The following is a 25,597-nucleotide window of genomic DNA, read 5'->3' as shown; positions in this document are numbered from 1 at the left end:
TCCACATAAATATTTACAGATCACTTTTTTAATATAAATTTCTATCTAAAAATCGATCTCTTTTAAAACGAAAATTTGATTTAGTGATATGTATATATATATATTTATTTCAAACGATACCAGCATTATTTAAAAGAATATTACATTTTACCTCTTTTCCCCTTCCATTTCTTTCATTTTCACTTTTTTTTCTTGGTCGTGCATTTTTTTTCAGGGCCAGTGACCCCCTGGGTGACCCCGCTCCAACTCCTTTACGTCAGTGCCTGTATATGCTGATGTAGGCATTGCAGGCCTATACCCTCTTAGCTCTCTAATTAAAAAGAAAGAAAGTAAAAAGCAATCTCCCTTGCTTTCAATGAAATTTTCAATCAAATTATTATCCCGCGGTAAGGTCTCCACGCATGCGTATATTGATCGCTAACTTGCTACATTATGTGTACAATACATGCGGCTAGACGAGTACACCGGTAAGAAGTCACCATGAGTTCGAGAAAAGGTGAGTAGATATCTTTCATCTTTAATAAGATTTTCGTTATGCCATCATCCCGGATTGTATTTCAATGATATTATTATCTGTTTCTATTGGCAGTTATGGCGATTCAGGCGAGAAAGAAGCGTAAGCCACCGAAACATCGGAAGACGGATGACCGCGGAGGACACAAGAAACCAACGGCAACTCCGGGGCCCCAGTCGCAGGCTACGCAGTAAGTACGGTGCATGCAGCTGCATTCGCAGAGACAGAGACAGAGTAACGTCGTCATTATCATTTACATTATCATGATTATGCACATGTATGACGATGAAGAACCATTAGATATTTTGTATGATGAAGGTGGTGCAAGTAAATCAATTTTCTGAGCCAGCGTGAACGTCTATTTTAGCGTTAAAATTTGAGTCAAATTTTGGCCTGATTTTTGCTGCTTATGAAAGAAACATTCCAACGCAACGGCAACGGCCAACAAATTGAACAATATCAAATTCAAAATGGCCGTAGCGAAGGCCCTAGCTAGGATAGGCCTTACTATTTTTAATTTTGAGATCTTGACTTTGTGCCGTATTGCACAAAACTAAAAGGCATGATTGGGACGCCCATAATTGATAGCACGCCATTACCATTACTGGCATACTATTACTATGTGCAATTTCTTATGCCCGCATTTCCAACACAATTATGTGATAGTTGATACAGCTTAGGAAATGCCACAGGACCTTAAATAACTTATAAGTTATTCATTGTGTGAGATTAACACACTCGCCTTGCTTTGACTATGTTTGATTGTATTTAATGCATGTTCATGTTTGAAGAGGAAGAAATATTTAAAACGAATACAAAGTGATTGGAATTATACTTAAAATGATGAGGTTGCTCAACTTGAGGCCTAGTCTATTTTGGTCTCATTATGCCTTCTCATGCATTCCCGGATTTCAGTAGGCATTCGGCTTTTTCAGTAGGCCTACGGAAAGTTTGTGAACCGAAGTCGTTACATAGCCTCTTCTCACTGCTAATTTTGTTTGTTTTTTGTATGGTTACTTGTAAAAGACTGCTGTTTGGAAGCCTATTTTCTTTCAATATATGTCTTCCTCTTGGGCTCAGTTGACCAGCTTGTTAGGATTTTAATCCATACTGGAGACTGGTGTGATGCCACTGTAGGCCTAAACTTCCAGTCACAATTCTTTGACTACCTGTTTACCTGTTTCAACCAGAGAACAATAGATTCGGTCCACTGAATCTATTGTTCTCTGGTTCAAACAGGTAATCAGGTAGTCAAAGAATTGTGACTGTGTATATATCAGACCATGGACTTACTGCAACTGGACATTCAACGAGCAAATTTTATAAAACCACCACCTGTTTTCAGCTGTAAAAATTGCTGTCACACAGTTGACTTACTCTTTTTGCTGTTTTTATGGCCTTGCCCGGGGGTGCGTGAGTATAAAGCGCTCATTGTGAACCCGCTGATGGTCACCTAAAATTCACCGGCCCTCTTTCGGCCAGAGACAATCATTGCTCCAACTCTGATCGTTCTGTTAGCGGGAAAGCCCCTGCTTCATGTTACCTACAATGCAATGCGCTCTTAACATCTGGTTTTCAGCGCATGATATTACATTATTGATATCGCGCGATTGTAGTCTGATCATCACCAAAAATCTGGATAAATTTTGTCAATCCTGTGGAATTTTACGCCCATATCTAAATCAACTTTCGAGCGATGGTTAGTGCGACTTTCTAGGTACATTTTTCCTACGAAGTTTCGCTGCATTTTCGTTGCAGTTTCGTTGTAGATATATTCTGATCTTCACAGTGATGGCAATGCATTCTGTGAGCGGTTGCGTGCGATGTATGTAAAAATGTGTAAATGCAAGGCTGTTTTCTTGTTTCTGCAATCATTTTGACAGCGCTAGCGTTCACTGCTGTTCATATTAAGGAGCTTTCGATTGTCTGCGACTGCAACGTAGTCCTAGTTCACCGGAAGTGGTGACACTGCTCGTTCAGTATCACGTTCGTACATTGATGAAAACAGTTTCGATTTGAGTCGACGTACCTGTACCAGGCCACAGCATTTACCAGCGTGATAGCGAGCGGGCCGTGGGCCAATGCTCGGCCGGAGAATCAGGCGTAGCATCACGCTACGAACCAGTGGGGCGACTGTGGGTGCAACATTTGCACTCTTGCGCAAAAAGCCGAAAAAACACAGTTGTTTGGAAATAGAACATCAATTACCTATCGGATATGTAGTGTCTGAAAACAGGACACACTAAATGTAATGGAAACGCTGGTAACAAGCAGTTATTTGCAGTTTACCAGCCCTGCTGAATCAACGAAACTCGAATGTTGATGCGGCTTCATTCATTTTTGCTAAGCTTGGATGGCGTCATAATGTACGAACTAGCGCTCGTTCGAGCACTATGACACCGAACGTCAAAACCCTCAAATACGAGTCACAGATTTGGGCAGTGAACGAGAAGGCTCGTCACAGATTACTTCGCGCATGCGCAGCGCTCCCAAAATTCCTTAATCTCGTACGTCCACATGGCTCGTCACAGAAAACGAAAGGTCTCCATTACTTTGGGAAGTGAACGAACAACATCGCAATGTGTGGGAGCAGTGCACACTTGATTTCTGCTGCCCTTTAGTGACAGCGTGTTTTACGGCCTACTTGATTAGCATCAGCTGTTGCGCTCTGTTTATAAAAGGATTAGCAGTGACCATCTTTGGCCCAAAAGAAGGATTCATTGAATGTCCAGTTGTAGTTGGTCCATGATCAGACTTGCTAACCATTGAGCTAGGTTATAGACTTGTTCAGGAGATGAGTGATCTACATGTAGGGGGATTTTACCTCTCAAAGTCTGTAATTTTGAGCATAATTTGGGATCCTCTATTGGTAGAAATTGAGAATTCAAATCAACTTAATTTAAAAAAATGAAATAAAATAAAAATCATGTAAAGCAGGGACTCATTTTTCAGGGAGCAAGAGCGATCACTCGTTACAGCTCACCTTAATCCATTTCAGGTAGAGCGATTTATCGCTCGCCTAAGCGACATTAGATTTTTGTGACATAAAATAATATTTATGTATATATCTCTATTCTGACATCACTTAACCTGAATTTAGAACGAGTGTCAGTCAATGATCGAACTATTCAAACCAACCTTGAAAACCTCATTCTCAGTCAAGGTTTTATAAATAACACACAATTACATTGAAGCAATAACATACATTTAAAATGAGAAAAATATTGCATATATTCCAGGCATCTGATTTTTTGCCTCCTTTGGTTGTTGGTTGTAACTTAGTGTACATTCCTCCATCCATTTTGTAATTGGACCAAAAAAATATCCATTTGTATGTCAAAGAAGAGCTTTTTGCAGTGCTCCCTACCACTCCCCTTAAAAGTTTTAGGAGAGATTTTTATTGCTCTCCTCATAATTATAAAATTGAGTCCCTGGTAAAGTACTATAATGCATTGAGTATTTGACTGAGATTTATGATGAATCACTGTAGTAAGAATCGACTGTGTACCCCCCCCCCCAAAAAAAAAAAAGGCATTTATCCATTAGATGTTAAATAGAAAACATTGGGTTAGAAACTAAGAATCATTGCCAGGATGTTCTGTGCTGTTAAGATGAAGCTCGTATAATTTTGTTCAATTTTGCACACAGAATACTTTGATCAAAATGGAGGCCAAATATACATGTACAAACAATTGCATAATATTAATTATTCACATTAAGTCACTAATTTTGCACAGAGATATTTTGATCCATGTTGAGGCCAAATATGTGTTGTGAGCATTAATGTAGTTTTGCTTTTAATAACACTTTAATTAACTTGACTGCCAATTGCTGTAACAAATCTTTTTGGATGGAATATGTGAAATAATACAAGTGGAAATTGTGGTATAAAATCAATTCAATTCAGTAGTTACATGTAAGTTGCATAATACATGTACAGACTAAAAAAGATATTTAAAGATGGTTGCCACAATATATGCTGTTTCAGAGCTGTCCTCAAATTTTTATGCTAAATTTAGAAATACAAGGTTTATAAATCCCCAAAATGATTTATTTCAGATCAATTATAGGTTTAGAATCTTCTATAATGAAATGAAAAATCTAAATGTACAAAATACAAATATGTACAAAGTGTTAATTGTCTCGTGTGCATGTGTGTACTAAAATACTTCACAGTCAATTAAACAGGTACAATAATTTATGGTTCATTACATGAATGGAAAGATGTGTTCAAATTAAAGAGACATGTCCTGTCGATGTCAGATCTATTATGGCATGGAACAAAAATGTTCGGATAAATAGGTGTAATTGGCTGAGCTTTAAAAATAATGTATGATATATTCACAGGTATACCTATATTTATATAATTATCAAGAGACACAGAGGATTTTCATTCTGTGCATGTGCTTTACAAAAGTACCTTGTAGGATCAATTGCACTGTACAAATACCTGAACTCTAACAACGTAAACATCTGTTTATGGTTTGACACCACTTTGCTTATCTGAAAACTTAATATTTTAGAATGAATGAAAATGATTTCTTGAAGTGTTCAACATAGCTTAATTAATTGTAAAGTAATTTTATAGTCAACATCCTTTTAAATGATGATAAAACAGTATTAATATTGACCCCCTCCCCCCAAAAAAAATCATCTAAAATATATTGAAATAAAATATAATTGTTAAAAAAATGAAATAAAATGAAATGATAAATAAAAAATGTTAGTTATGAACACATTTAAAAATAAGTAACAAGTTTTTCCCTTTTTGTTGGTTTGCTTTCATTACTAATTTTGTATAACTTCATGATTTGTATGTTGATATTTGTCTTCAAATTTTCTGGGTCATCAAACTAATCAAATTAGGAAAATCGCCAACTGCAGGCCTCTACAAATTTTTTTTTCGTCACTTGCCCTGTCGGGCAAGTGATGAAAAAATTTGCTTGCCCGATCAAAAGAACTGCTTGCCCTATTTGTTTTATAATTTTTTATTTTTATGACGGCACTATTATTTTTAAAGGTCATACAATGATACAAAATAACAATTGAGAATCATGTACAGTACAAAAGAACACACATTTGACGTAGGCCTGAGTCATTATGTTTATTTTGATTTTTTTTCGCTATTTATAAATGTGGCTTAATTCAAGGTTTAAAAAAAACCTTCACCAAAAGTTGCTAAAATTTCATATTTTGCATCTTTAAATCCACAAAATGGTTATCTGTTTGCCATATTTCCTTAGAATTTTTTTGATTTAGTTGGAAACTATAAAGAAAGCTAGTGAAAAATATTCAGCTCTTTATCTACTCTGAAAAAAAATCGTTTTATGATGTTAAAAAAAAAATATTTCCTTGAATTTTTTTAAAATTAGTTAATAACTATCAAGAAAAATAAGAATATTCACCTCTTGTCTTTTCTTCATCATTTTATGATGTTACACTCAGTCAATATTTTTTAATTGTAGTCCCGCATGTAGACTTTCATGGTTTTTTTTTTCATGGTGTTGCAGCATTGATCGTTGATCGTATCGTTTAATCGTTTTGATCGTTTTACACTTGGTCAACATGAAAGTCTACATGTGGGACCACAATAAAAAACATTTACCGAGTGTAACATTATCAAAAATCAGAGTAAAGAAAGAGAGTCAAGAAAGAGCTGAATATTCTTCATATTTTCAGTAGTTTCCAACTAAATCAAAACAATTTCAAGGTAATATGGAAAATAGATGGCCATTTCATGGATTTTTGCAAAATGTGAAATTTTAGCCACTTTTGGTGGTTTTGTATCGGCAAATTGCTCAAGTAGCGCATGCGCAGTCATTGCACACATAGAACGTAAGATGCAATGGCACGGTTTTTCGAACGAGGTACCTGGCAATAAATTATTGGTAATTGGCGCTGATTTTACATCAGTTTCCACTGTTTTTTTTTACTAGTTTGACATAATTTGAGAGATAGTTGTGATTGTCCAAAAAATATTGAAATTTATACCCCTTTCATAAACCCAATTATGTGGCTAATAGCAGCATAAATTGGTCGTAAAATCGGAGGAGGACCAGAGTTATCCGCATTATTTTGATGCTGCAATTATCCGCATAATAGCAGCGTCGGGACAAGATTTTGAGTTTATGAACGCATTTCCAAATAATGCGGATAATTGCCATGGTGCGGTCACAAGGTCACCCTTTTCCAACACAACCGCATCGGAGTGGGCGTGTCCAGTTGTCATGATGATTATCCGCCTTTTTCAGGACGGGCGCTCGTAAAAATAATGCGGATAATTTTCGGAGTTTGTGAACGCAATTTTTATTGAATTATCCGCATTACTATTAGGCGGCTAATTGGAGGATAGGTTTATGAAATGGGTATTAGAGGGTCTACTGATATTTTATTTCCAAAACAACCACTTGCCCGATCGGGCAATTGACTTTGAGAAATGCTTGCCCGCACGTCACTTTCACTTGCCCCAGGCAAGCAGGTTTGTCGCGCCCTGCAACTTTTGACTGTATTTTACAGATAAAAAAAAGCAAAATGCAAACTTGTTTTGCATGTAAAAAATGTAATAATTAGGAATTTCCTTGTTATACATTGTAAAATGCTCTTTGACATGTCCTAACTGAGCTTTGATACATTGTAGGTATTAGAACATGTGTGTATACTTCTCATTATGATAAAATACTTGTCATCTGCAGCCTCGGTATTTATCATTGTGTAAATGGCCAAGCAGAGTGACTTCTACATTAGAAACATGCCATCGCAATACTTGCAATAATTGCAAGGATCCACAAATGGCAAGTTACTGACAGCCATGACAAATATCTTGGTTCACCAACAGTGATAGGTATTTACATGTATACATGTAGGCACTGCCATTTAGTGTAGTCTATGCATGGAGGCCAATCCATTGTCATTGTGCATTGTGTGCTCATTGAGAGAGAGAGAAAACACTTTGTGTCATCTACTTTTGATTTTTTTTATACATTAATTTCAAGGTGAGGTCTGAGAATAAAGCAGAATTCACCTTTGGCTTCCCTTGTACTTTTGTTTTAAGCAATATACCTTGTGAAAAAAAAAAAACTGTTTGTCCATATTGACTGATTTCAGTACTTGCCTCTGATACAGAATTACAGATTATAATTACGTATGTTGATTTTTGATCAGTGTATACAGTACATTTTAACATTGTAGATACCGGTAGTATGTTCATGTTCTGCAGCATCAACTTTTAGAAAAATCATTACATGTCTGTACATTTTACAGAAATTTGGTTGTAAACAGAGCAGATTTCAATACAGATTTTAATAGAGGATAGGTATTGATATTTGTAAGTGTATAACATTAGATTTTTATGAAGGAGGTATTCATGTTTGTATTACTGTGCTTAGTATTTATCATAATCTTTATACACACTTTCACACCTCTCACTTATAAAATGACTTATACCCCTTTTATACTGCGCTTTCCCCCGGCGAAGGGGAAAGTGTTCAGTATGAAAGGTACACAAGAGAACTCCCCCGGCGAAGTTCTCCACCTCGAGATGTGGATAACATCTCCGGTGAAAATGTTTTTCCAGCGAAGTTCGCAGGTTTCGCCGGTGAAACGGCCAGTATGAAAGCTAACTGGAGAACTTCTCTTTAATGACATCAGAGGTCTTTTTTTTCTCCCCGAAATCCCCTGAACTGAGATTCCACGTGCTAGCTAGCTATTATTTCTGTGGCTAAACGTGGAAGGCCACGCTTTATGAGCAATTTGATCATTCCATAGAGTTAAATACCCTTGAACGTACCGTTTGTTTTTTATCACTAATGATATTTATTATAAAAGCGTTATTTTACATGCTGAAAATGCGCTTTAAATTTCAAAATACTCTGATTCTTTTTTGTTATGCTTCTAATATTTCTAAAATAGGCCTATGTTGTAATTTGAATTTTTTTACACCTTTTTGTAATCGGTAAAAAGCTATGTTTACATTTTCCGTTTGTTCTAATTCTGCTTGCACGTGCCGAGTGCAGTGAGCTGATCAGCTGAGAAGTGTTTACCAGCCGTCTTCTCCAAAACTTCACTGATAAAATAAATTAGGTATCTGCAATTAATAAGGAAAGAGCACGATTAAAATTCAAATGAAAAAAGCATGCGCTTTCATTGACACCGGGTCTGCACTTCCGCCCGAGCAAATCATCCATCGAGATTCGGCGGGGAAGAGATGTCAGTGCGAAAGGGTACATTTTTTTCTTCGCCGGGGAAGTGAGGAATGCGTGCCGGAGAAGTTCGCGGGGAAAAATGAAGAGGCCAGTTTGAAAGGGGTATTATTTCTATTTTCCTCCAATCACAGGTATGCAAGAGTGGCTATTAAACAAATTGAGAGCTAAAGTTAGTGTGAAGTATGATACTGTTCTCATTGTATTCTATCTGGGAGATTTGCCAAACTCGGAGTTATTACTTTTCACTTCAGACTGATTTAATGGTTGATTTCCTTCAGAGTGTATGTTACCTTTGTATATAAATGATGAGGTCTCTCTCTTTTCCTTCTCAATGAAGGCATGATGAATGTATTTTTGGTATATTTCTTGTTTCTTCTGTTTTTATTACACATCAGCCAATTAGCCATCCATGCTAGGCGGAGAATCTTTTTTTTTAATTCTCAGATGGATTCACGCAAAAACATTTACCAAAAAACAGCTACATGCACATGTACATATATTGAAAACAATTACTTTAGGGAAGCCTTGTAAATAATTTATGCCATCTATACATTAATTCTCAGCAAAGTTCAGACTGTGTGCTACTTGTAATACCAGCTAGTTTGTGGTTTAATTTACCCATATTTGAGTGTCCTTGGCCTTGGTGATTGGCTTTGTCAAATGAAGTCCTGTATGGGTGAGAACATTCATCATAAATTCTACTGTACATACATGTACATGTATATATTGTTCAGTTCATGGGGTGTTTTTTTAATATTCAGGCATGGCTTTATTATGAACCCTTAGAATATGACAAGCCATTTTTTTGGCAATCATGTTTTAATGTACAAGTCAGAGCTAAAAGATATGCTATTGTTCATTTCATTTTTACAAGTTAAAACATATTTTCAATAAATTCAATATTATCTGTAGTACTGTATATACATATGTTTAAAAGTCTTCAGCTCATATTTTAGCACCTCATAATCCAGCTCTTGTAAGTCACAAAGTTATACAACACTTCATGAATAGTTTTATGAAACAGTACCCCTAAGACTGTCATATTGGCTCTTCCATTTCTTCTTGAAAGCTTTATACTGCAATTTTTTATCAGTCAACATTGACTTGTGCTTCAGGGCTCTGGGAGAAGTCTGTGAAGCATGTAATTTCCACTTTACAGTCTGGATGATAATAGCTCTGTACCCGGCAGGTAATTCAGAATTGAGCCCAGTTTAGCCAGACTTGTATGGATTGCTGTATTTCTGTATCATCAGTGTTAGATGCTCCATCATCATATGTTTCTGCATTTATTGGTCGTATAAGATAAACAGACATTACCTATAATTGTATAAATAAAATTCAGTTTAAGGGGATTATTTGTATGCATCCACTTTGCATTGATTTTTGTTTTGTTTATTTTTTTTGCTTACAATTACTGTAGACAATGTAAATCCATGCTGACTTTGGCCACTCAATTGTGATGTTGGAAGAAAGTAGTACATTGACAATGTGTATTAAGGGTGCAAAGCTCTACACAATTTTGCAAAATAGTGCAAGTGACTATCTCACTACTTTGTGCACACAGTCATCTTCACTTGTTATTGAATAACAGCACACCATATAAAACTAAGAACAACATGAAGCTAACATTGCCCCCTGAAATCCTCAAAATACCCATAATTTTCTCTCCTAAAATCTCCCCTAAGTATCTACATGTAAACCCCCTCTCTGGACCAAAATGTTCCCCTGCATCTACATTGTAGGCCTACATGTAAAGTGACCCACCTACAAATACCGGTTGTATGTTTTTGTACAGTCCATAATTTCTCATTTTGAGTTGATGCATTGCAAACTCATTATTTTCTGTGTTCAGTGATCTTTCCAAAAATATCTACTTTATTAGTTCTCATAAATCAGCAATCAGCCCTTTGTTTGTAAACAAACTCAATTTCACCTGCTAGCAAGCTGCTGGCACAGCAGCACACACTACATGTATGGTACTAGTGATCTATGCAGGCCTATAGTACATGTACATGTATGTTTGTAATTGTGAGTTGAATTTGGAGTTAGTGATACATTTTCATTTATTAAAAAGTCTGAACTTTTTCCAAACTTAATAAAACATGTTTAAATGAAAAGAAAATCTTGCAGAATTTCACAAACTTTAATTGGATTGAATTGATGAAATTTTTTAAAATCATTTTAAACACCGGATGGTTCTTCCATTTATTAGAATGTCAATTTTGATAGTGTACGATATCTGATTTCACTGTTAATTGATTTTAATTTGTTTTGCTTTAAAACAAATTCTTAATTCATAATTGTGTTCATTTTTTTGTTTGTGATTATATCAAGCCTCGGTCATTTGATCATTATCAAATAAAAGTAAGGTTACATGTAATTGTGTACTTTTGACCAATCACAGCATCTGGTCCCCAGCAATACTCTTTCCGTGCTTGTATTTATTTACATGACTGCACACATCTGCTTTATGTGTTATAAGAGGCATTGTGAAATAAGGGCACATCCTATAATCTCATGTCTGCTTGGGCCTCTTTCTCAGACTGACGGGTTGTTTGTTACCAGGCGGTGGAAGTGCTATCGTTGTGGACAAGGCATGACCACATTCCACTCATACTATCCTCTTAATAATGCACCCCCATGCTGCAAGATCAGAAATAGGGTTACCCCAGTAAAAATATGTCCAAATACAATACAGAGATACCGGTAACATTATGGGCATATGTGAGCAGATCATATTTATGTAGTCTCCATGTAGGGCCTATGTAATAATACTACTATCTTGAAAATATGATTGTTTGAAATTTTATAATGTGAAAGAGGCTTGGAAGAATTTTGGAAACAATTTTAGGAAATTCATTATATTAATATTTCATGAATATTGATGAATTTCAAAGGGATTCTGGATGTGATAGACATCTCAAGAATTTCACACGACCTCTTCCCTATTGTATCTCATGCACAGGGATCCCACTTCCTTGGTATTACATGGAGGCCTACATGTTCATACAGTGCAGTCTTTTGGTGCTTTGTAAAATAGGATTCTTGAACTAAATCTGAATGTGTATTGAAGTGAAAATTTGTTTTCTCCTCTGATTGATTTCCTCATTGTCTCCAAGTTTATACCAGTTGGGGGCTCCTCCTGGAAGAAAGGTTGTCTCAATTAGCCACTTCAGTCAAATAACTTTTTATGAGCTAGAGCCCCTGGGTCATTTCCATAGGACCTACATGTACAAACTACTCAAAAGCTTTTGCACCCAAATCCACACCTTCCCTACTACCTATTTCTTCATTTGTAATTTCATATATTGCCCTAACCCCTTTATTTTTGTCTCGCCTGCATAGCAGAGCGAGACTATAGGCGCCGCTTTTCCGACGGCGACGGCGGCGTCGGCGTCAACATCAAATCTTAACCTAAGGTTAAGTTTTTGAAATGACATCATAACTTAGAAAGTATATGGACCTAGTTCATGAAACTTGGACATAAGGTTAATCAAGTATTACTAAACATCCTGCTTGAGTTTCAGGTCACATGACTAAGGTCAAAGGTCATTTAGGGTCAATGAACTTAGACCATGTTGGGAGAATTATTTTCAAAATCTTAACCAAAGGTTAAGTTTTTGAAATGACATCATAACTTAGAAAGTATATGGACCTAGTTCATGAAACTTGAACATAAGTTTAATCAAGTATTACTGAACATCCTGCTTGAGTTTCAGGTCACATGACCAAGGTCAAAGGTCATTTAGGGTCAATGAACTTTGGTCAAGTTGGGGGTATTTGTTGAATTACTATCATAACTTTGAAAATTTATGGATCTAGTTCATGAAACTTGGACATAAGGTTAATCAAGTATTAGTGAACATCCTGCCTGAGTTTCAGGTCACATGGCCAAGGTCAAATGTCATTTAGGGTCAATGAACTTTGGCCAAGTTGGGGGTATTTGTTGAATTACCTTCATAACTTTGAAAATTTATGGATCTAGTTCATGAAACTTGGACATTAGGTTAATCAAGTACCACTGAATATCCTGTGCAAGTTTCAGGTCACATGACCATGGTCAAAGGTCATTTAAGGTCAATGAACATTGGCCGTGTTGGGGGTATTTGTTGAATTACCATCCTAACTCTGAAGTTTATGGATCTATTTCATAAAACTTGGGATATAAGAGTAATTAAGTATCACTAAACATCCCCTGTGAGTATCAGGTCACAAAACCAAGGTCAAAGGTCAGTTAAGGTCAATAAACTTAGGCCATGTTGGGGTAATTGTTGAATTGCCATCATAACTTTGAAAGTTTATGGATAGAGTGAATGAAATGTGGACATGGGTCACCCATGATGGGTGTATTTGACCATATGAATGGTGTTTTTGTGAATGATTATTTTATAGTAGTTTTCAAAGTTAGCACTGCTGCTATATTAAATTGCGTAATGCAGGCGAGACTGCCAGAGGCGTTCCACTTGTTATTTTTTGGTGATCAGAGCTAAAAAAAGAAAATTTAGATATTGAAGTTGATTATACGTTATTAGAGAAATCCATCTACATGTAGTTCAAATGAGAATCTACATATTTTCATTCATTTACAATAAATTGGAAAACAATGAGGATTACTCAAACAAAATGAGCTCATTATATCACATTTATACCCTGTAAGTCACTTGATGTCTTTGTATGAAAATAAAAAATACAAATATGAAAACAGATATCATTCTTATTCAATTATATTTTGTGTTTGTGATTGATGCCTCAATAAGATAATACTCTGAAGTGAAGGACATGGCTGATTTATATTCTTTCTGAATTTTACCTTCATACCTGGAAAAATGTTTGTAATTTACCAACCAGCTTTATAACACATTTCATAACATGGATACTTGTGCAATACCTTAATGGGATAAAACCTAAGTATATTTGTATTCATTGCATGTATGTTTGGTCAAATGTTGGAAATGTATTACGGCTCCAGGGAAGCTAAAGTGTACTTCTAATTTGACTGGGTGGGGAGTAGATTGAAGTAAATTGAATGGTTTATATTGATTTGCCTCGGACTGTTATTACTATAGAGACTGCAAGCTTACATGTAGGTGTGCAGTCAGTCATGTATAAAACAAAAAAACTTACATAAAAAAGAAGAGCGGGAAAAAAAAATGAATATGTTGGCAGGGCTGACATTTTGTAATATCAACTTGTCCCTTATGATACAGAACAAACTTTCAGGCTTGATCATCCTTAACCTAGCCATGTAAAGACAAAGCATTTTGAAATCAATTTTTATTTGACTCACTTTTTTACATGTATATTACTAATACTAGGCCACTTAGACTGGGGAAGGGGATATGAATAGAATTAATTTACCTGTTTACAGATCGCTATTGTCTTCCTGCAGTCCTATACAACATGTGCATGTACATGTAGGTCTACTATTCTACAAATGTACTACAAATAGAAACTACATACATGTACATGGCATCAGCAGCAAATGACCTTTTAACTTTATATCACTATAATAGAATTGTTGAAAAGGGAACAAATCCAGATAAGTCAGCAGCTAAAACCTGTTTGACATTCATTTGAAATGAAAAGATTCAATCTGATAAAGCTGATTAAGTATTTAAAGAGTAAAAGAAAAAAAATTGATGTCAGTTCAGGTCATAGTGGAAGGGCATAAAATGTCAAGAAATGTTTAAAAACTTCTGATTAGTCAAGACTACAATCATATGTAGATTTCATTTGACTAGAATTATGAAACTGGAAACTACATCAAATGGGGATTGTGTTAAAATAGCTTTGATGAATGCAATTTGTTCAAGGAAATTAATGCAAACTTTTGTTAAAAAATTATGTAGGCCTAATTTTGAAACCCTATTGTCTTTTAGGATATTATGAGTTTGTTTGATTTACAAAGAAATATGGGGAGATAGGAAACCTGTACCATGTTTTCAAGTGCTTCAGTGTACATGTATATATATAAATCTGTACAACATGTGCAGGAGTATAGGAATAGAAAAAAAGGTACATAAATTTGTGCCTATCTTTTGTACATTATGTACACTTGTGAGATGTTATTTTTAAAGCCTGGAAGTGTCAACGAGACTGTGATTCAATGCCTTGCAAGTGTACATTGCGCCCACCCTTGGTTTTCAGGTGCATTTGGTAAATTGCTTGACTAATGGGCAAGGAATGCCAACCTTTCCTCTGGATTCATGCCATCATCTAGTCTTGCCTAGAACCTGTCTTGATTTTTTAAAAACCTGATTGCATCTTGACAGTTGTTACAAACTCTAGTCATAATACATGTCATTGATGTATAAAATGATGAAAAAAAACACACAATTTTGTCTGTATCTAGATGTATTGGTAAACTGTACGAATATAATCACATGAAAAATACTGCTACTTTGAAAAGTAGTTACACCTTAGACAAGGCTACATGTACAATGCAAACTTGATGTTGTCTTTGAAGTTTGAATAATGGAGTCAATGAGAAGCAATTTCAATCAATTTAGCGATATGCTTCGATGGTAGTTTATTTATCTCAGTAATCATCTTTAAATGTTAAAGCTTTTAATCCTGATATGGTGGAAATGTTTTGTAGTTAGTATGTACTTGAATGCATGTAGTTTTGTTACATGCAAGAATGCTGTACACAGTAGCTATGCAAATTTACATGTCATTTCACACTCTACTTGCTGCCAAGGGTCTTGTGGTCAACTCATGTGGAAAGGTCTTGTCACATTTAGGAATGGTCTAGACCCCAGATGTATGTGAAGTAGAGCTCACCTCACTAGTCAGTGTTCACATTGAAAGCTTTTACATACATGTTTTTACAGACCAGTGTTGATTAATTGTGATGTTACAACAGTGTTATTATTAGTGTTCTGAAATGACTTTGTAATGTGAAACTTAAGGTATTTATTAGCATTATTAATTTACTGTTGTCAGCTGTACAGTTTTCAGTATGTACCCAAGTCTACCGTAATTACCAAAAATGATACCTGGTATTTGTGTCTATTGTTCCACATATAGACAACATACAAATTTGAATAATATAGGCGCTACTTGCACTGTGAATAAAACAAACAAGAAAATGGTAAACATTTTCTGTATGTCAAAAATATAGGCCTACAGTTAACCTTGTCGACTTAAATCCAATTGTCCATGTTTCGATTTGATTCTTTATTATATTCTGTACCTGCTTGCTTTGAATGCTGTGTAGATAGCGGCGGCATTATTAATAATTCTTGTAATTTCACGACATGTGTGCAGAGGTGCCAAGGGAGGTACTGTACATGTATTCTCTGAAAAATCTTACCAGCATGCACTGGCAAACACAGCCTTAATCAGAAGCTAATTTTCCTATTTCACAAAAGTTTACCCCTTTAATGTTTGAAATATGGAGAATATTACTATATTAGAGTGTGTGTGTGTGGGGGGGGGGGGTGACAAGGGACCAATATTATGCCTTAGGTAAAGTGCATTCTTGTGTATTCCAATCAAGTATTGTACAGCATCCATCCCAAAGGTCCATTAACTTTACATCTTCTAGACTCGAGTCTTGATTGAGAAATCCTATAGGGTTCATGAGAGACGACAATCTCAAACAAATTTAGGCTCGCCATTGAAGAGCAAGCTCCCTCAAGTAGCTCTCTGTGAACTTGGGCTTTTCTTCTCGTTTATTAGCCCCATTTATTGTTTGAGTTTCAGATCATAGCATTCTCGTGAGTGTACAGATACAATGTTATTTTTGTAGCAGGCAAATTATAATTTGGAAATAAGGATTTCTAACTTTTCAAAGAATTTATCTTGTCATTGCAGTTTCATTTCAAATTTAAAATTATTTTATCATGTTCAATCTAGATTTTTAAAGACTATAGGCACCGCTTTTCCGACGGCGGCAACGGCGGCATCGTCAACATTGAAAACTTAACCAAGGTTAAGTTTTTGAAATGATTATGTCATCATAACTTAAAAAGTATATGGACCTACATGTAGTTCATGAAACTTGGACAAAAGGGTAATCAAGTATTACTGAACATCCTGCCCGAGATTCAGGTCACACAACCAAGGTCAAAGGTCATGAAGGGTCAATGAACTTAGACCATGTTGGGGGAATCAATATCGAAAACTTAACCAAGGGTAAGATTTTAAATGTCATAACTAACAAAGTATATAGACCTAGTTCATGAAACTTAGACACAAGGATAATCAAGTATTACTGAACATCCTGCCTGAGTTTCATGCCACATGACCTATGTCAAAGGTCATTTGAGGTCAATGAACTTTGGCCATGTTAGGGGTATTTGTTGAATTGGCATAACTTCTATAAAGTTTATGGATCTAGTTCATGAAAAAGAGACATAAGGGTAATCAAGTATGAATGATTGTTTTGCACACATTTTAGACTTAGGTCACATGATCATGATCAAAGGGTCAATGGACATAGTATTTTATTATCATTTGAATGTTTTCTATTGTGAATAATAATATAATAACTGTTTTCAAAGTGGGTACTGTTCCTATATCAAATCGCGTAATGCAGGCGAGGCTACCATTTCACATTCCACTTGTTCAAGTTAGTCTAATGTTATTTGCAGAAATGTAATATTTAATATCTACTAAACAACAAAAATTGTCTCTTGGAATTGTAGGCCCATTTCTAGTATCCAGACCAGCATCATTCAAAAGATCTGACTAATACTGTTACAATAATGATTATCAAATATCTTTGTACAGCACAACACACATGCAAATTTTAGTTGCCTTCGATCAAGGGTATTGGATCATGTAATGTGTATGTACCTATGTACCAGTGTTGTAGTCAAGGCTCAAACCTCCAAGGCCAAGGCCAAGGCCAAGGCTTTGATACCCAAGGCCAAGGCTTCAATACCCAAGGCCGAGGCCAAGGCATGCAAACCCAAGGCCAAGGCCAAGGCCTGAAAACCTCAAGGCCAAGGCCAAGGCATTTCAAACTTTCAATACATGTATATGGAACAATGAGACAACAATGCTTAGGCGGCAGACATGACACACAGGGCAAAATGTATTAAAGGTGTGAGCGAGCTAAAATTTTGACCCTTGTACATGTACATGTAAAACAAAAAGAATTTCATGATAGATTTAGACATTATTAAAATAATAGTATAGTTACCTTTGTACATTTAGTACATTATTTTTCTAGGCGATTTACATTGCAATAATTATCATTACCACGGTCATCTGATCCTGGCATTCTCAACGTATGTCTTTCTCCACTCCCTGGGACAGGGGAGGCAGAACGTTTTTTTTTTTTGGGGGGGGTGTCAAAGCCTAAAAATACACTTATTAGTCAAAATGAAAGCCTTTTTAAAGTGATTTCTAATTGATAAGACTGATATTTTGATTTAGGCTTTACTTTTCTGCCAGAAAGCGTAGCGAGCGAGCGGTTTTGAAAAAAAAAATCAATTCTGAAGTTGTAAAACTCGATTTTCGGTCAATTATGGCGCTAATCACTGTTAAAAGGGCATCCTTGCGAGATGTTGCCAGCACGAACCACGAGCTCAAACTTCTGGACATTTCGTGTAATGAGAAATGAAAATTAAATATTCTGAGCTGTTTTTGAACTCATGAAAAAGATGTGCATCTTACTAAAGAATTAACGCGAACGCGAAGCGCGAGCTGAAATTTTACTGACCAGAAAAGGAAGCCGTTCTGGACTGCATTTAGTGACTCATAAATAGGATACATTAAACTCAACAATCAAATAATGCGAGCGCAAAGCGCGAGCTCAAAAATTTGTGATATTCTAACCTGAAAACTGGACATTCTACGCATTTTTTTTTTGTAAAAGGAAACAGAATGAGTACCTTACTTAACAATAATTTATGCGAACGTGGTCCAAAATTAGGTGATTTTTAATCTAAAATGTATTATGTTTTACTCTAAAAATGGTACACTAAAAAAGGGCACATTTGATTTGGAAAAAAAAGGCATTTTCGATTTTAGAAAACGGGCATTTTTTCCTACAGGGAATTTTTCAGGGGGGGGGGGCAAGAGAGCACAAAGCGCAAGTTGAAATTTTCAAATGCTGACCTGAAAATGAGTCATTTTTAGGACTCTTGTCAGTTTTCATGTTTTTTTTTCTGCTTACAACCAATATTAAATTTCAATTCTCTTTTCTTGTATCTTCTATTAATTTACCTCAAAAACCAGAATAAAGAATACTAAAAAATAAAGTTATATTCAAAAGGATATAAAATAAGCGGGGCACACCCCACACCATTAGTTGGGGGAGGTTAAATCTTAATTATTTCTTAAAACAATAAAATAAGAGTTTTCTATGAAACCACACTGACACAAAAACAAATATTTTGTTTGTTTCCTTGAAACTGTAGTGAAATGAAATTCACTGTCGAACCATATGATTAAAAATAAGTAACCTTTTTTTTTACTCTCTTTTGTCAATCTGAGACACTATACCCCCCCCCCCAAAAAAAAAAAATAGATGTACTGCCTATCAACATATTAACTGATTTAGCAGTATATTCTGCTAAACCAGCCTCCCCCTTCGCCTCTCTATCTCTCTTCCCATTCCTCTGTCTTGCCTGTTGTGTTCAAGTTTACCAAATATTTTCAGAATATCAATAAGACTTAACACATTATTGTTGGTCAAAGATAATACAAGGAAAATCCTAATGGTCCATAGAAATCATCCTTGTTATCACTCTTTAGAGTTACATGTAGCTTTTCTTAAAGTATGGAAATTGTTGTCAATATTGCAGTCAGATCTGTCAGAATTATTCCTGTCATAAAATCACTATAATTTTTATCATTATCATTATTATTGATTTTGCCATTATCATTTTTAAACAACATATTACCAATTATAATGTTATTTTTCATCACTTCTGTTTTCTTTGTTACTTAATTATGTGATGATAATTCTTGATAATTAAAATTGATGGCACTTCTAAGTACACTTACTACTGCTGCTGCTACTGCTACTGCTGACTGGTAGTATTGACCATTAGTGTCATTAGATATACAGAACAATTTAAACATTTGTAACTACTATAAAAACAAATGAAAGTACAAAATATAAAATGCCTTGAAAAAGCCTTGAAAATGCCTTGAAATGCCTTGAAATTTCAAGGCTCAAAATCCTCAAGGCCAAGGCCAAGGCCCTCTCAAGGCCAAGGCTTGAATGTTCAAGGCCAAGGCTTTGAAAAAGTAGGCCTTAAGGCGCCTTAAGGCCAAGGCCGAGCATCAAGGCACTACAACACTGCTATGTACATGTACATGCAGCTACACGCCTGAGTCCTTTCATTTGGATGATTTTAAGCGTGGTCTAATTGAAGTGCAATGCGGGAAATTTTCACATTATCACTGCTTCTAGTGGTAGCCCATCAGATGCATAATTTGATTTGAAGTGTCAATCGCACTTTACTGTAATCTTAATGAGTTGAGTTTCGTCACATTAATGTAGGATGCATATATCATAATTTTTTCTGTGGCTAAGAGTCAAAGTAGCTACTCAGTCCTGTGTGTACATCACTTTAATTTTCCTTGTTTCCCTTGATTGGTATTATCTATTTCCATATATGACAAATCATAAAAGAACCCAGCTTCAGTCTGTTTCTAAAACTGGATCTCATTAATATATTTGATTGGTCTCCTACTTTCCGTACAGGGTATTCAAGGCTGCAATTTTATGGCTTTTAATAGTAAAATCAGACAGGCAAAACACTGAAACTTTCATCAAAATTGGACAAGGAATAACAAATATATGGCAATTTAAAGCTTTAAATAATGTTGATGAAACGGTTCTATGCATGTCCTTATGATGCAATGAGCCAGCAGATGATCTTTCCACTTATTTTTGTATTTGAATATGAAATCATGTTTTTGTCATCTGATTTACTACATGTACATGTAAGATAATCAGTGCTAAAACCTCTTTCATAACAAGGGATTTATGTATGCTTTACATACATTTATGAAAATATGATATATGATTTCTTGTGAAAATGGGGATGTGACATCATTCCACACATGAATCTTTTTATACAAAAATATTGCCGAATATTTAAATTTGAATAATTCTTTATTTTTTATCAGATTTTTATGAAATTTTCATAATTTTGCTCTATATTTAGATATTTTTAGCCTGGAGCACCCCTTTAGCATAACTGCCAATAAGACATGACTAGTAAAAAATGTCTTTGCTTCATGTGAAGTGTAATAGTACATCCATGTGTTGGCTTTGACTCAAGTACATTGACCACACAGTTCAGGAAAGGAGGAAATTGTCTTGATTTGAAGCAATGGTCTCTCGTGAAAGTTTAGCATCAAGCATGACTAAAGATATTCCAGTATCCAATGGAAGGTTCCAAACAGATCAAATGTCTACAGTTTGTGAACAACTCTGCAGGATTTTGATTGTATTTCTTGTTTTATGGATTTATTTGCTTTATTAATCATTTTATTTGTTTAATCAATATGAAATTTATTCAACTATTGATAAATTGTATTTATGTGTCAGCCTTTTTTAAAATGTTGAAGTTCAAACTTCTTATCACTTTTTGACCAATGCACATGAAATTTGGCTCACACCTAGGTCTTGAGCTGAAGATTAGCCTTTGACATGGCCTTGTGACACGGTTATATTCCTCGTCAAGCAGTGGCTGAGACGAGACTAACAGTGTATGAAGGTAGTTGGCGAGAGCCTTATGGCGAGCGACAGCTTTTTGAACCTGTGAAGACGTGGATATTAATTATTCATGAGCATGCTGATGTGGCCAATGCACCAATCGACACCGATGTCTATGAATTCATGGGACCAAGTCCATTCACTTTTATGGCACAGGGTCACACAGGGTTCATTGATGTGAGCAACAGCTCTCTGATTGGTTGCGATCGCAAATCGGAAGCAATAGTTACATAAGAAATCCAAGTCAGGTTCCTAAAGGACCTGTGACTGGGCTCGCATTGCTCGCATCCATCCAGTATTTGTGACGAGTCTTTGTTTCAGCCGGTAGGCTTTCTATGGCCTTGTATAAAGGCTAGCTTAAGATGTGCAAGACACATATTTTGCATTTGTCAGAAATTGTGTTAGTAAATAATGTAGTTAATAAATGGCTGGGAGATAGTGGCCTGTGAATTATGTGCCTACTGGGCCTTGTCCTTTAAACTCTAGGTGAAGGGCCATGCCCAGTCAGATTAGGAGATAATGTAGCATAGATTACAGTAGTTCATATACATGTGGCTAGGAGATGGTGGCCTGTGATGTATGTGCCAACCGGGCCTTGCCCCTTAAACTGTACGTGAAAGGCCACTCCTAGTCAGATTAGTAACTATTAGATGTACATGTAGCTAAGGTATAGTTACATGGTTGGGAGATGGTGGCCTGTGAATTCTGTGCATACCGGGCCTTGTCCCTTAAACTGTAGGTGAACGGCCATGCCCATTCAGATTAGTAAATTGTAGATAATGTAGCTAAGTCTAGTTAGTACATGGCTGAGAGACGGTGGCCTGTGAATTATGTGTCTACCCGGCCTTCCCCTTAAACTGTAGGTGAATGGTCACTCCTAATCTATTGTATTAGATAAAGTAGCTAAGTCTTAATACATGGCTGGGAAATGGAAGTCTGTGATTATGTGCCTACTGGGCCTTGGCCCTTAAACTGTAGGCGAACGGCTATGCCCAGTCAGATTAGAAGATAATGTAACTTAGATTATTGTAGTAAATACATGGCTGGGAGATGGTGGCCTGTAAATTCTGTGCCTACCGGTCCTTGTCCCTTAAACTGTAGGTGAACGGCCACGCCCATTCAGATTAGTAAATTGTAGATAATGTAGCTAAGTCTAGTTAATAAATGGCTGGGAGATGGTGGTCTTTGAAGTATGTGCCTACCAGGCCTTGCCCCTTAAACTGTAGGTGAATGGCCACTCCTAGTCAGATTAGTAACTATTAGATGTAGCTAAGGTATAGTTAACATGGTTGGGAGATGGTGGCCTGTGAATTCTGTGCCTACCGGGCCTTGTCCCTTAAACTGTAGGTGAACCGCCATGCCCATTCAGATTAGTAAATAGTATACAAATATACAATGACACTCGAGGATCTGGCTAAAACTATTCGCATCGAAGGAACATCACATAGTACTATTCTCCCGAGGAGAATAGTACTATGTGATGTCCCTGAGTGCGAATAGTTTTAGCCTAATCTGAGAATGGGTTATTGTATATTTGTTTAATATCCCTTCCACTCATACCATTTTACAGCGAAACGATTTTTGATAAGTCGATATACAGTCGTTGAGAAGTTGAGAAAATAATAAGTCTTGCCGTATGGATCGTCTGTTCAGCGAGCGCACCTGGTTAGTGCAGCTCGCCAAAAGTTTCCCGTGGCATGCAGTGGAGAGTGCCGTATAGGCTGAGCAGCGCTCTGCTCGCATCGCGCCGCACAGCTCGCGAATCGCGAGGTAGGGGGGGGGGGGTCAAAAAAACGTATAGTTCACTTTTTCCCTAGGGAAAAAATGAACTATGCATGACGTCAGCAAGGAAAATGAACTATTTCACGGCAAACGTTTTTCTTAGTAAAACTATTCTTTTTATCCCTGTGTACACTCTCAATACAACAATCTTAAGTAAGGGATATAATAGAAAATGTAGCTAAGTATAGTTAACATGGCTGGGAGATGGTGGCCTGTGAATTCTGTGCCTACCGGGCCTTGCCCCTTAAACTGTAGGTGAACGGCCATTCCTAGTCAGATAAGTAACTATTAGATGTAGCTAAGTATAGTTAACATGGCTGGGAGATGGTGGCCTGTGAATTCTGTGCCTACCGGGCCTTGCCCCTTAAACTGTAGGTGAACGGCCACGCCCATTCAGATTAGTAAATAGTAGAAAATGTAGCTAAGTCTTTTTAATACATGACTGGGGATGTTGGCCTGTGAAGTATGTGCCTACCGGGCATTGCCTTTTAAACTTTAGGTGAATGGCCTTCCCTTTCACTTTCATGTATAGTAAATAGTAGATAATGTAGCTAAGTCTTGTTAATACATGGCTGGGAGATGGTGGCCTGTGAATTATGTGCCTACCGGGCCTTGTCCCTTAAACTGTAGGTGAACGGTCACGCCCATTCAGATTAGTAAATAGTAGAAAATGTAGCTTAGATTAGTTAATACATGACTGGGAGATGGCCTACGAATTATGTGCATACTGGGCTTTGCCCCTTAAACTTTAGGTGAACGGCCACTCCTAGTAACTATTATAAGTATGCTAAGTATAGTTAACATGGTTGGGAGATGGTGGCCTGTGAATTCTGTGCCTACCTGGCCTTGTCCCTTAAACGGCCACGCCCATTCAGATTAGTAAATTGTAGATAATGTAGCTAAGTCTAGTTAATACATGGCTGGGAGATGGTGGTCTTTGAAGTATGTGCCTACCAGGCCTTGCCCCTTAAACTGTAGGTGAACGGCACTCCTAGTCAGATTAGTAACTATTAGATGTAGCTAAGTATAGTTACAAGGTTGGGAGATGGTGGCCTGTGAATTCTGTGCCTACCGGGCCTTGTCCCTTAAACTGTAGGTGAACGGCCACGCCCATTCAGATTAGTAAATTGTAGATAATGTAGCTAAGTCTAGTTAGTACATGGCTGAGAGACGGTGGCCTGTGAATTATTTGTCTACCTGGCCTTCCCCTTAAACTGTAGGTGAATGGTCACTCCTAATCTATTGTATTAGATAATGTAGCTAAGTCTTAAAGGAGAATGAAACTCTTGGAGCAAGTTAGCTTTTGTGAAAGCAGAAAAATCAAAGAATAAGATCAACAAAACTTTGAGTAAAATAGGACTAGCAATAGAAGAGTTATGAGCATTTAAATGTCGAGATCACTAATGCTATGGAGATCCCCCCATTGGCAATGCGACCAAGATCTGTGATGTCACACACGTACAACATCTCCCATTCGGACACTGAAAATATACCCCAAAACATCTCTTTTTGCTCATTCTAATCATATGACAAACGATTCATCAATGATATAATGTTGTGAAACCTCTGTACTTGTCATCTCATAAAGAAAACACCTAACCTTGTGATAGACTCTATAAAAGTGAGAATATAAGTGAAATAAGTACTAAAGTAATGAGGGAGTTGTACGTGTGTGATATCACAGATCTTGGTCGCATTGCCGATGGGAGGATCTACATGGCACTAGTGATCTCAATATTCAAATGCTCATAACTTTCTTATTATTCATTCAATCTTCCTCAAACTTTCAACAATATGTTTCTTTGATTTTTCTCTTTGATATGGATTCAGCTAGTTTCAAGGGTTTCATTCTCCTTTAATACATGGCTGGGAAATGGTAGTCTGTGAATTATGTGCCTACTGGGCATTGGCCCTTAAACTGTAGGCGAACTGCTATGCCCAGTCAGATTAGAAGATAGTGTAACTTAGATTATCGTAGTAAATACATGGCTGGGAGATGGTGGTCTTTGAAGTATGTGCCTACCGGGCCTTGCTCCTTAAAATGTAGGTGAACGGCCACGCCCATTCAGATTAGTAAATTGTAGATAATGTAGCTAAGTCTAGTTAATAAATGGCTGGGAGATGGTGGTCTTTGAAGTATGTGCCTACCGGGCCTTGCCCCTTAAACTGTAGGTGAACAGCCACTCCTAGTCAGATTAGTAACTATTAGATGTAGATAAGTATAGTTACAAGGTTGGGAGATGGTGGCCTGTGAATTATGTGCTTACCGGGCCTTGTCCCTTAAACTGTAGGTGAACGGCCACGCCCATTCAGATTAGTAAATTGTAGATAATGTAGCTAAGTCTAGTTAATAAATGGCTGGGAGATGGTGGTCTTTGAAGTATGTGCCTACCAGGCCTTGCCCCTTAAACT

General features: G+C 36.6%; 1 protein-coding gene across 1 annotated transcript in view; it reads left to right on the top strand.

Moving 5' to 3' along the window:
- Nucleotides 1-397: 397 nt before the first annotated feature.
- LOC129257401 (SRSF protein kinase 3-like) overlaps nt 398-25,597 on the top strand; it is a 100,169-nt gene continuing 74,969 nt past the window's right edge. Inside the window, exons 1-2 of the mRNA XM_064096870.1 lie at nt 398-496; nt 590-704. Of these exons, the coding sequence (XP_063952940.1) occupies nt 481-496; nt 590-704 (131 nt within the window). The 5' untranslated portion in view covers nt 398-480. The remainder of the gene's footprint in view (nt 497-589; nt 705-25,597) is intronic.

The sequence above is a fragment of the Lytechinus pictus genome, chromosome 3 (assembly GCF_037042905.1).
Source record: "Lytechinus pictus isolate F3 Inbred chromosome 3, Lp3.0, whole genome shotgun sequence".
In the NCBI taxonomy this organism is placed as follows: domain Eukaryota; kingdom Metazoa; phylum Echinodermata; class Echinoidea; order Temnopleuroida; family Toxopneustidae; genus Lytechinus; species Lytechinus pictus.
Note: the sequence above shows the minus strand (reverse complement) of the source record. Positions and strands in the feature narration are given on the sequence as shown.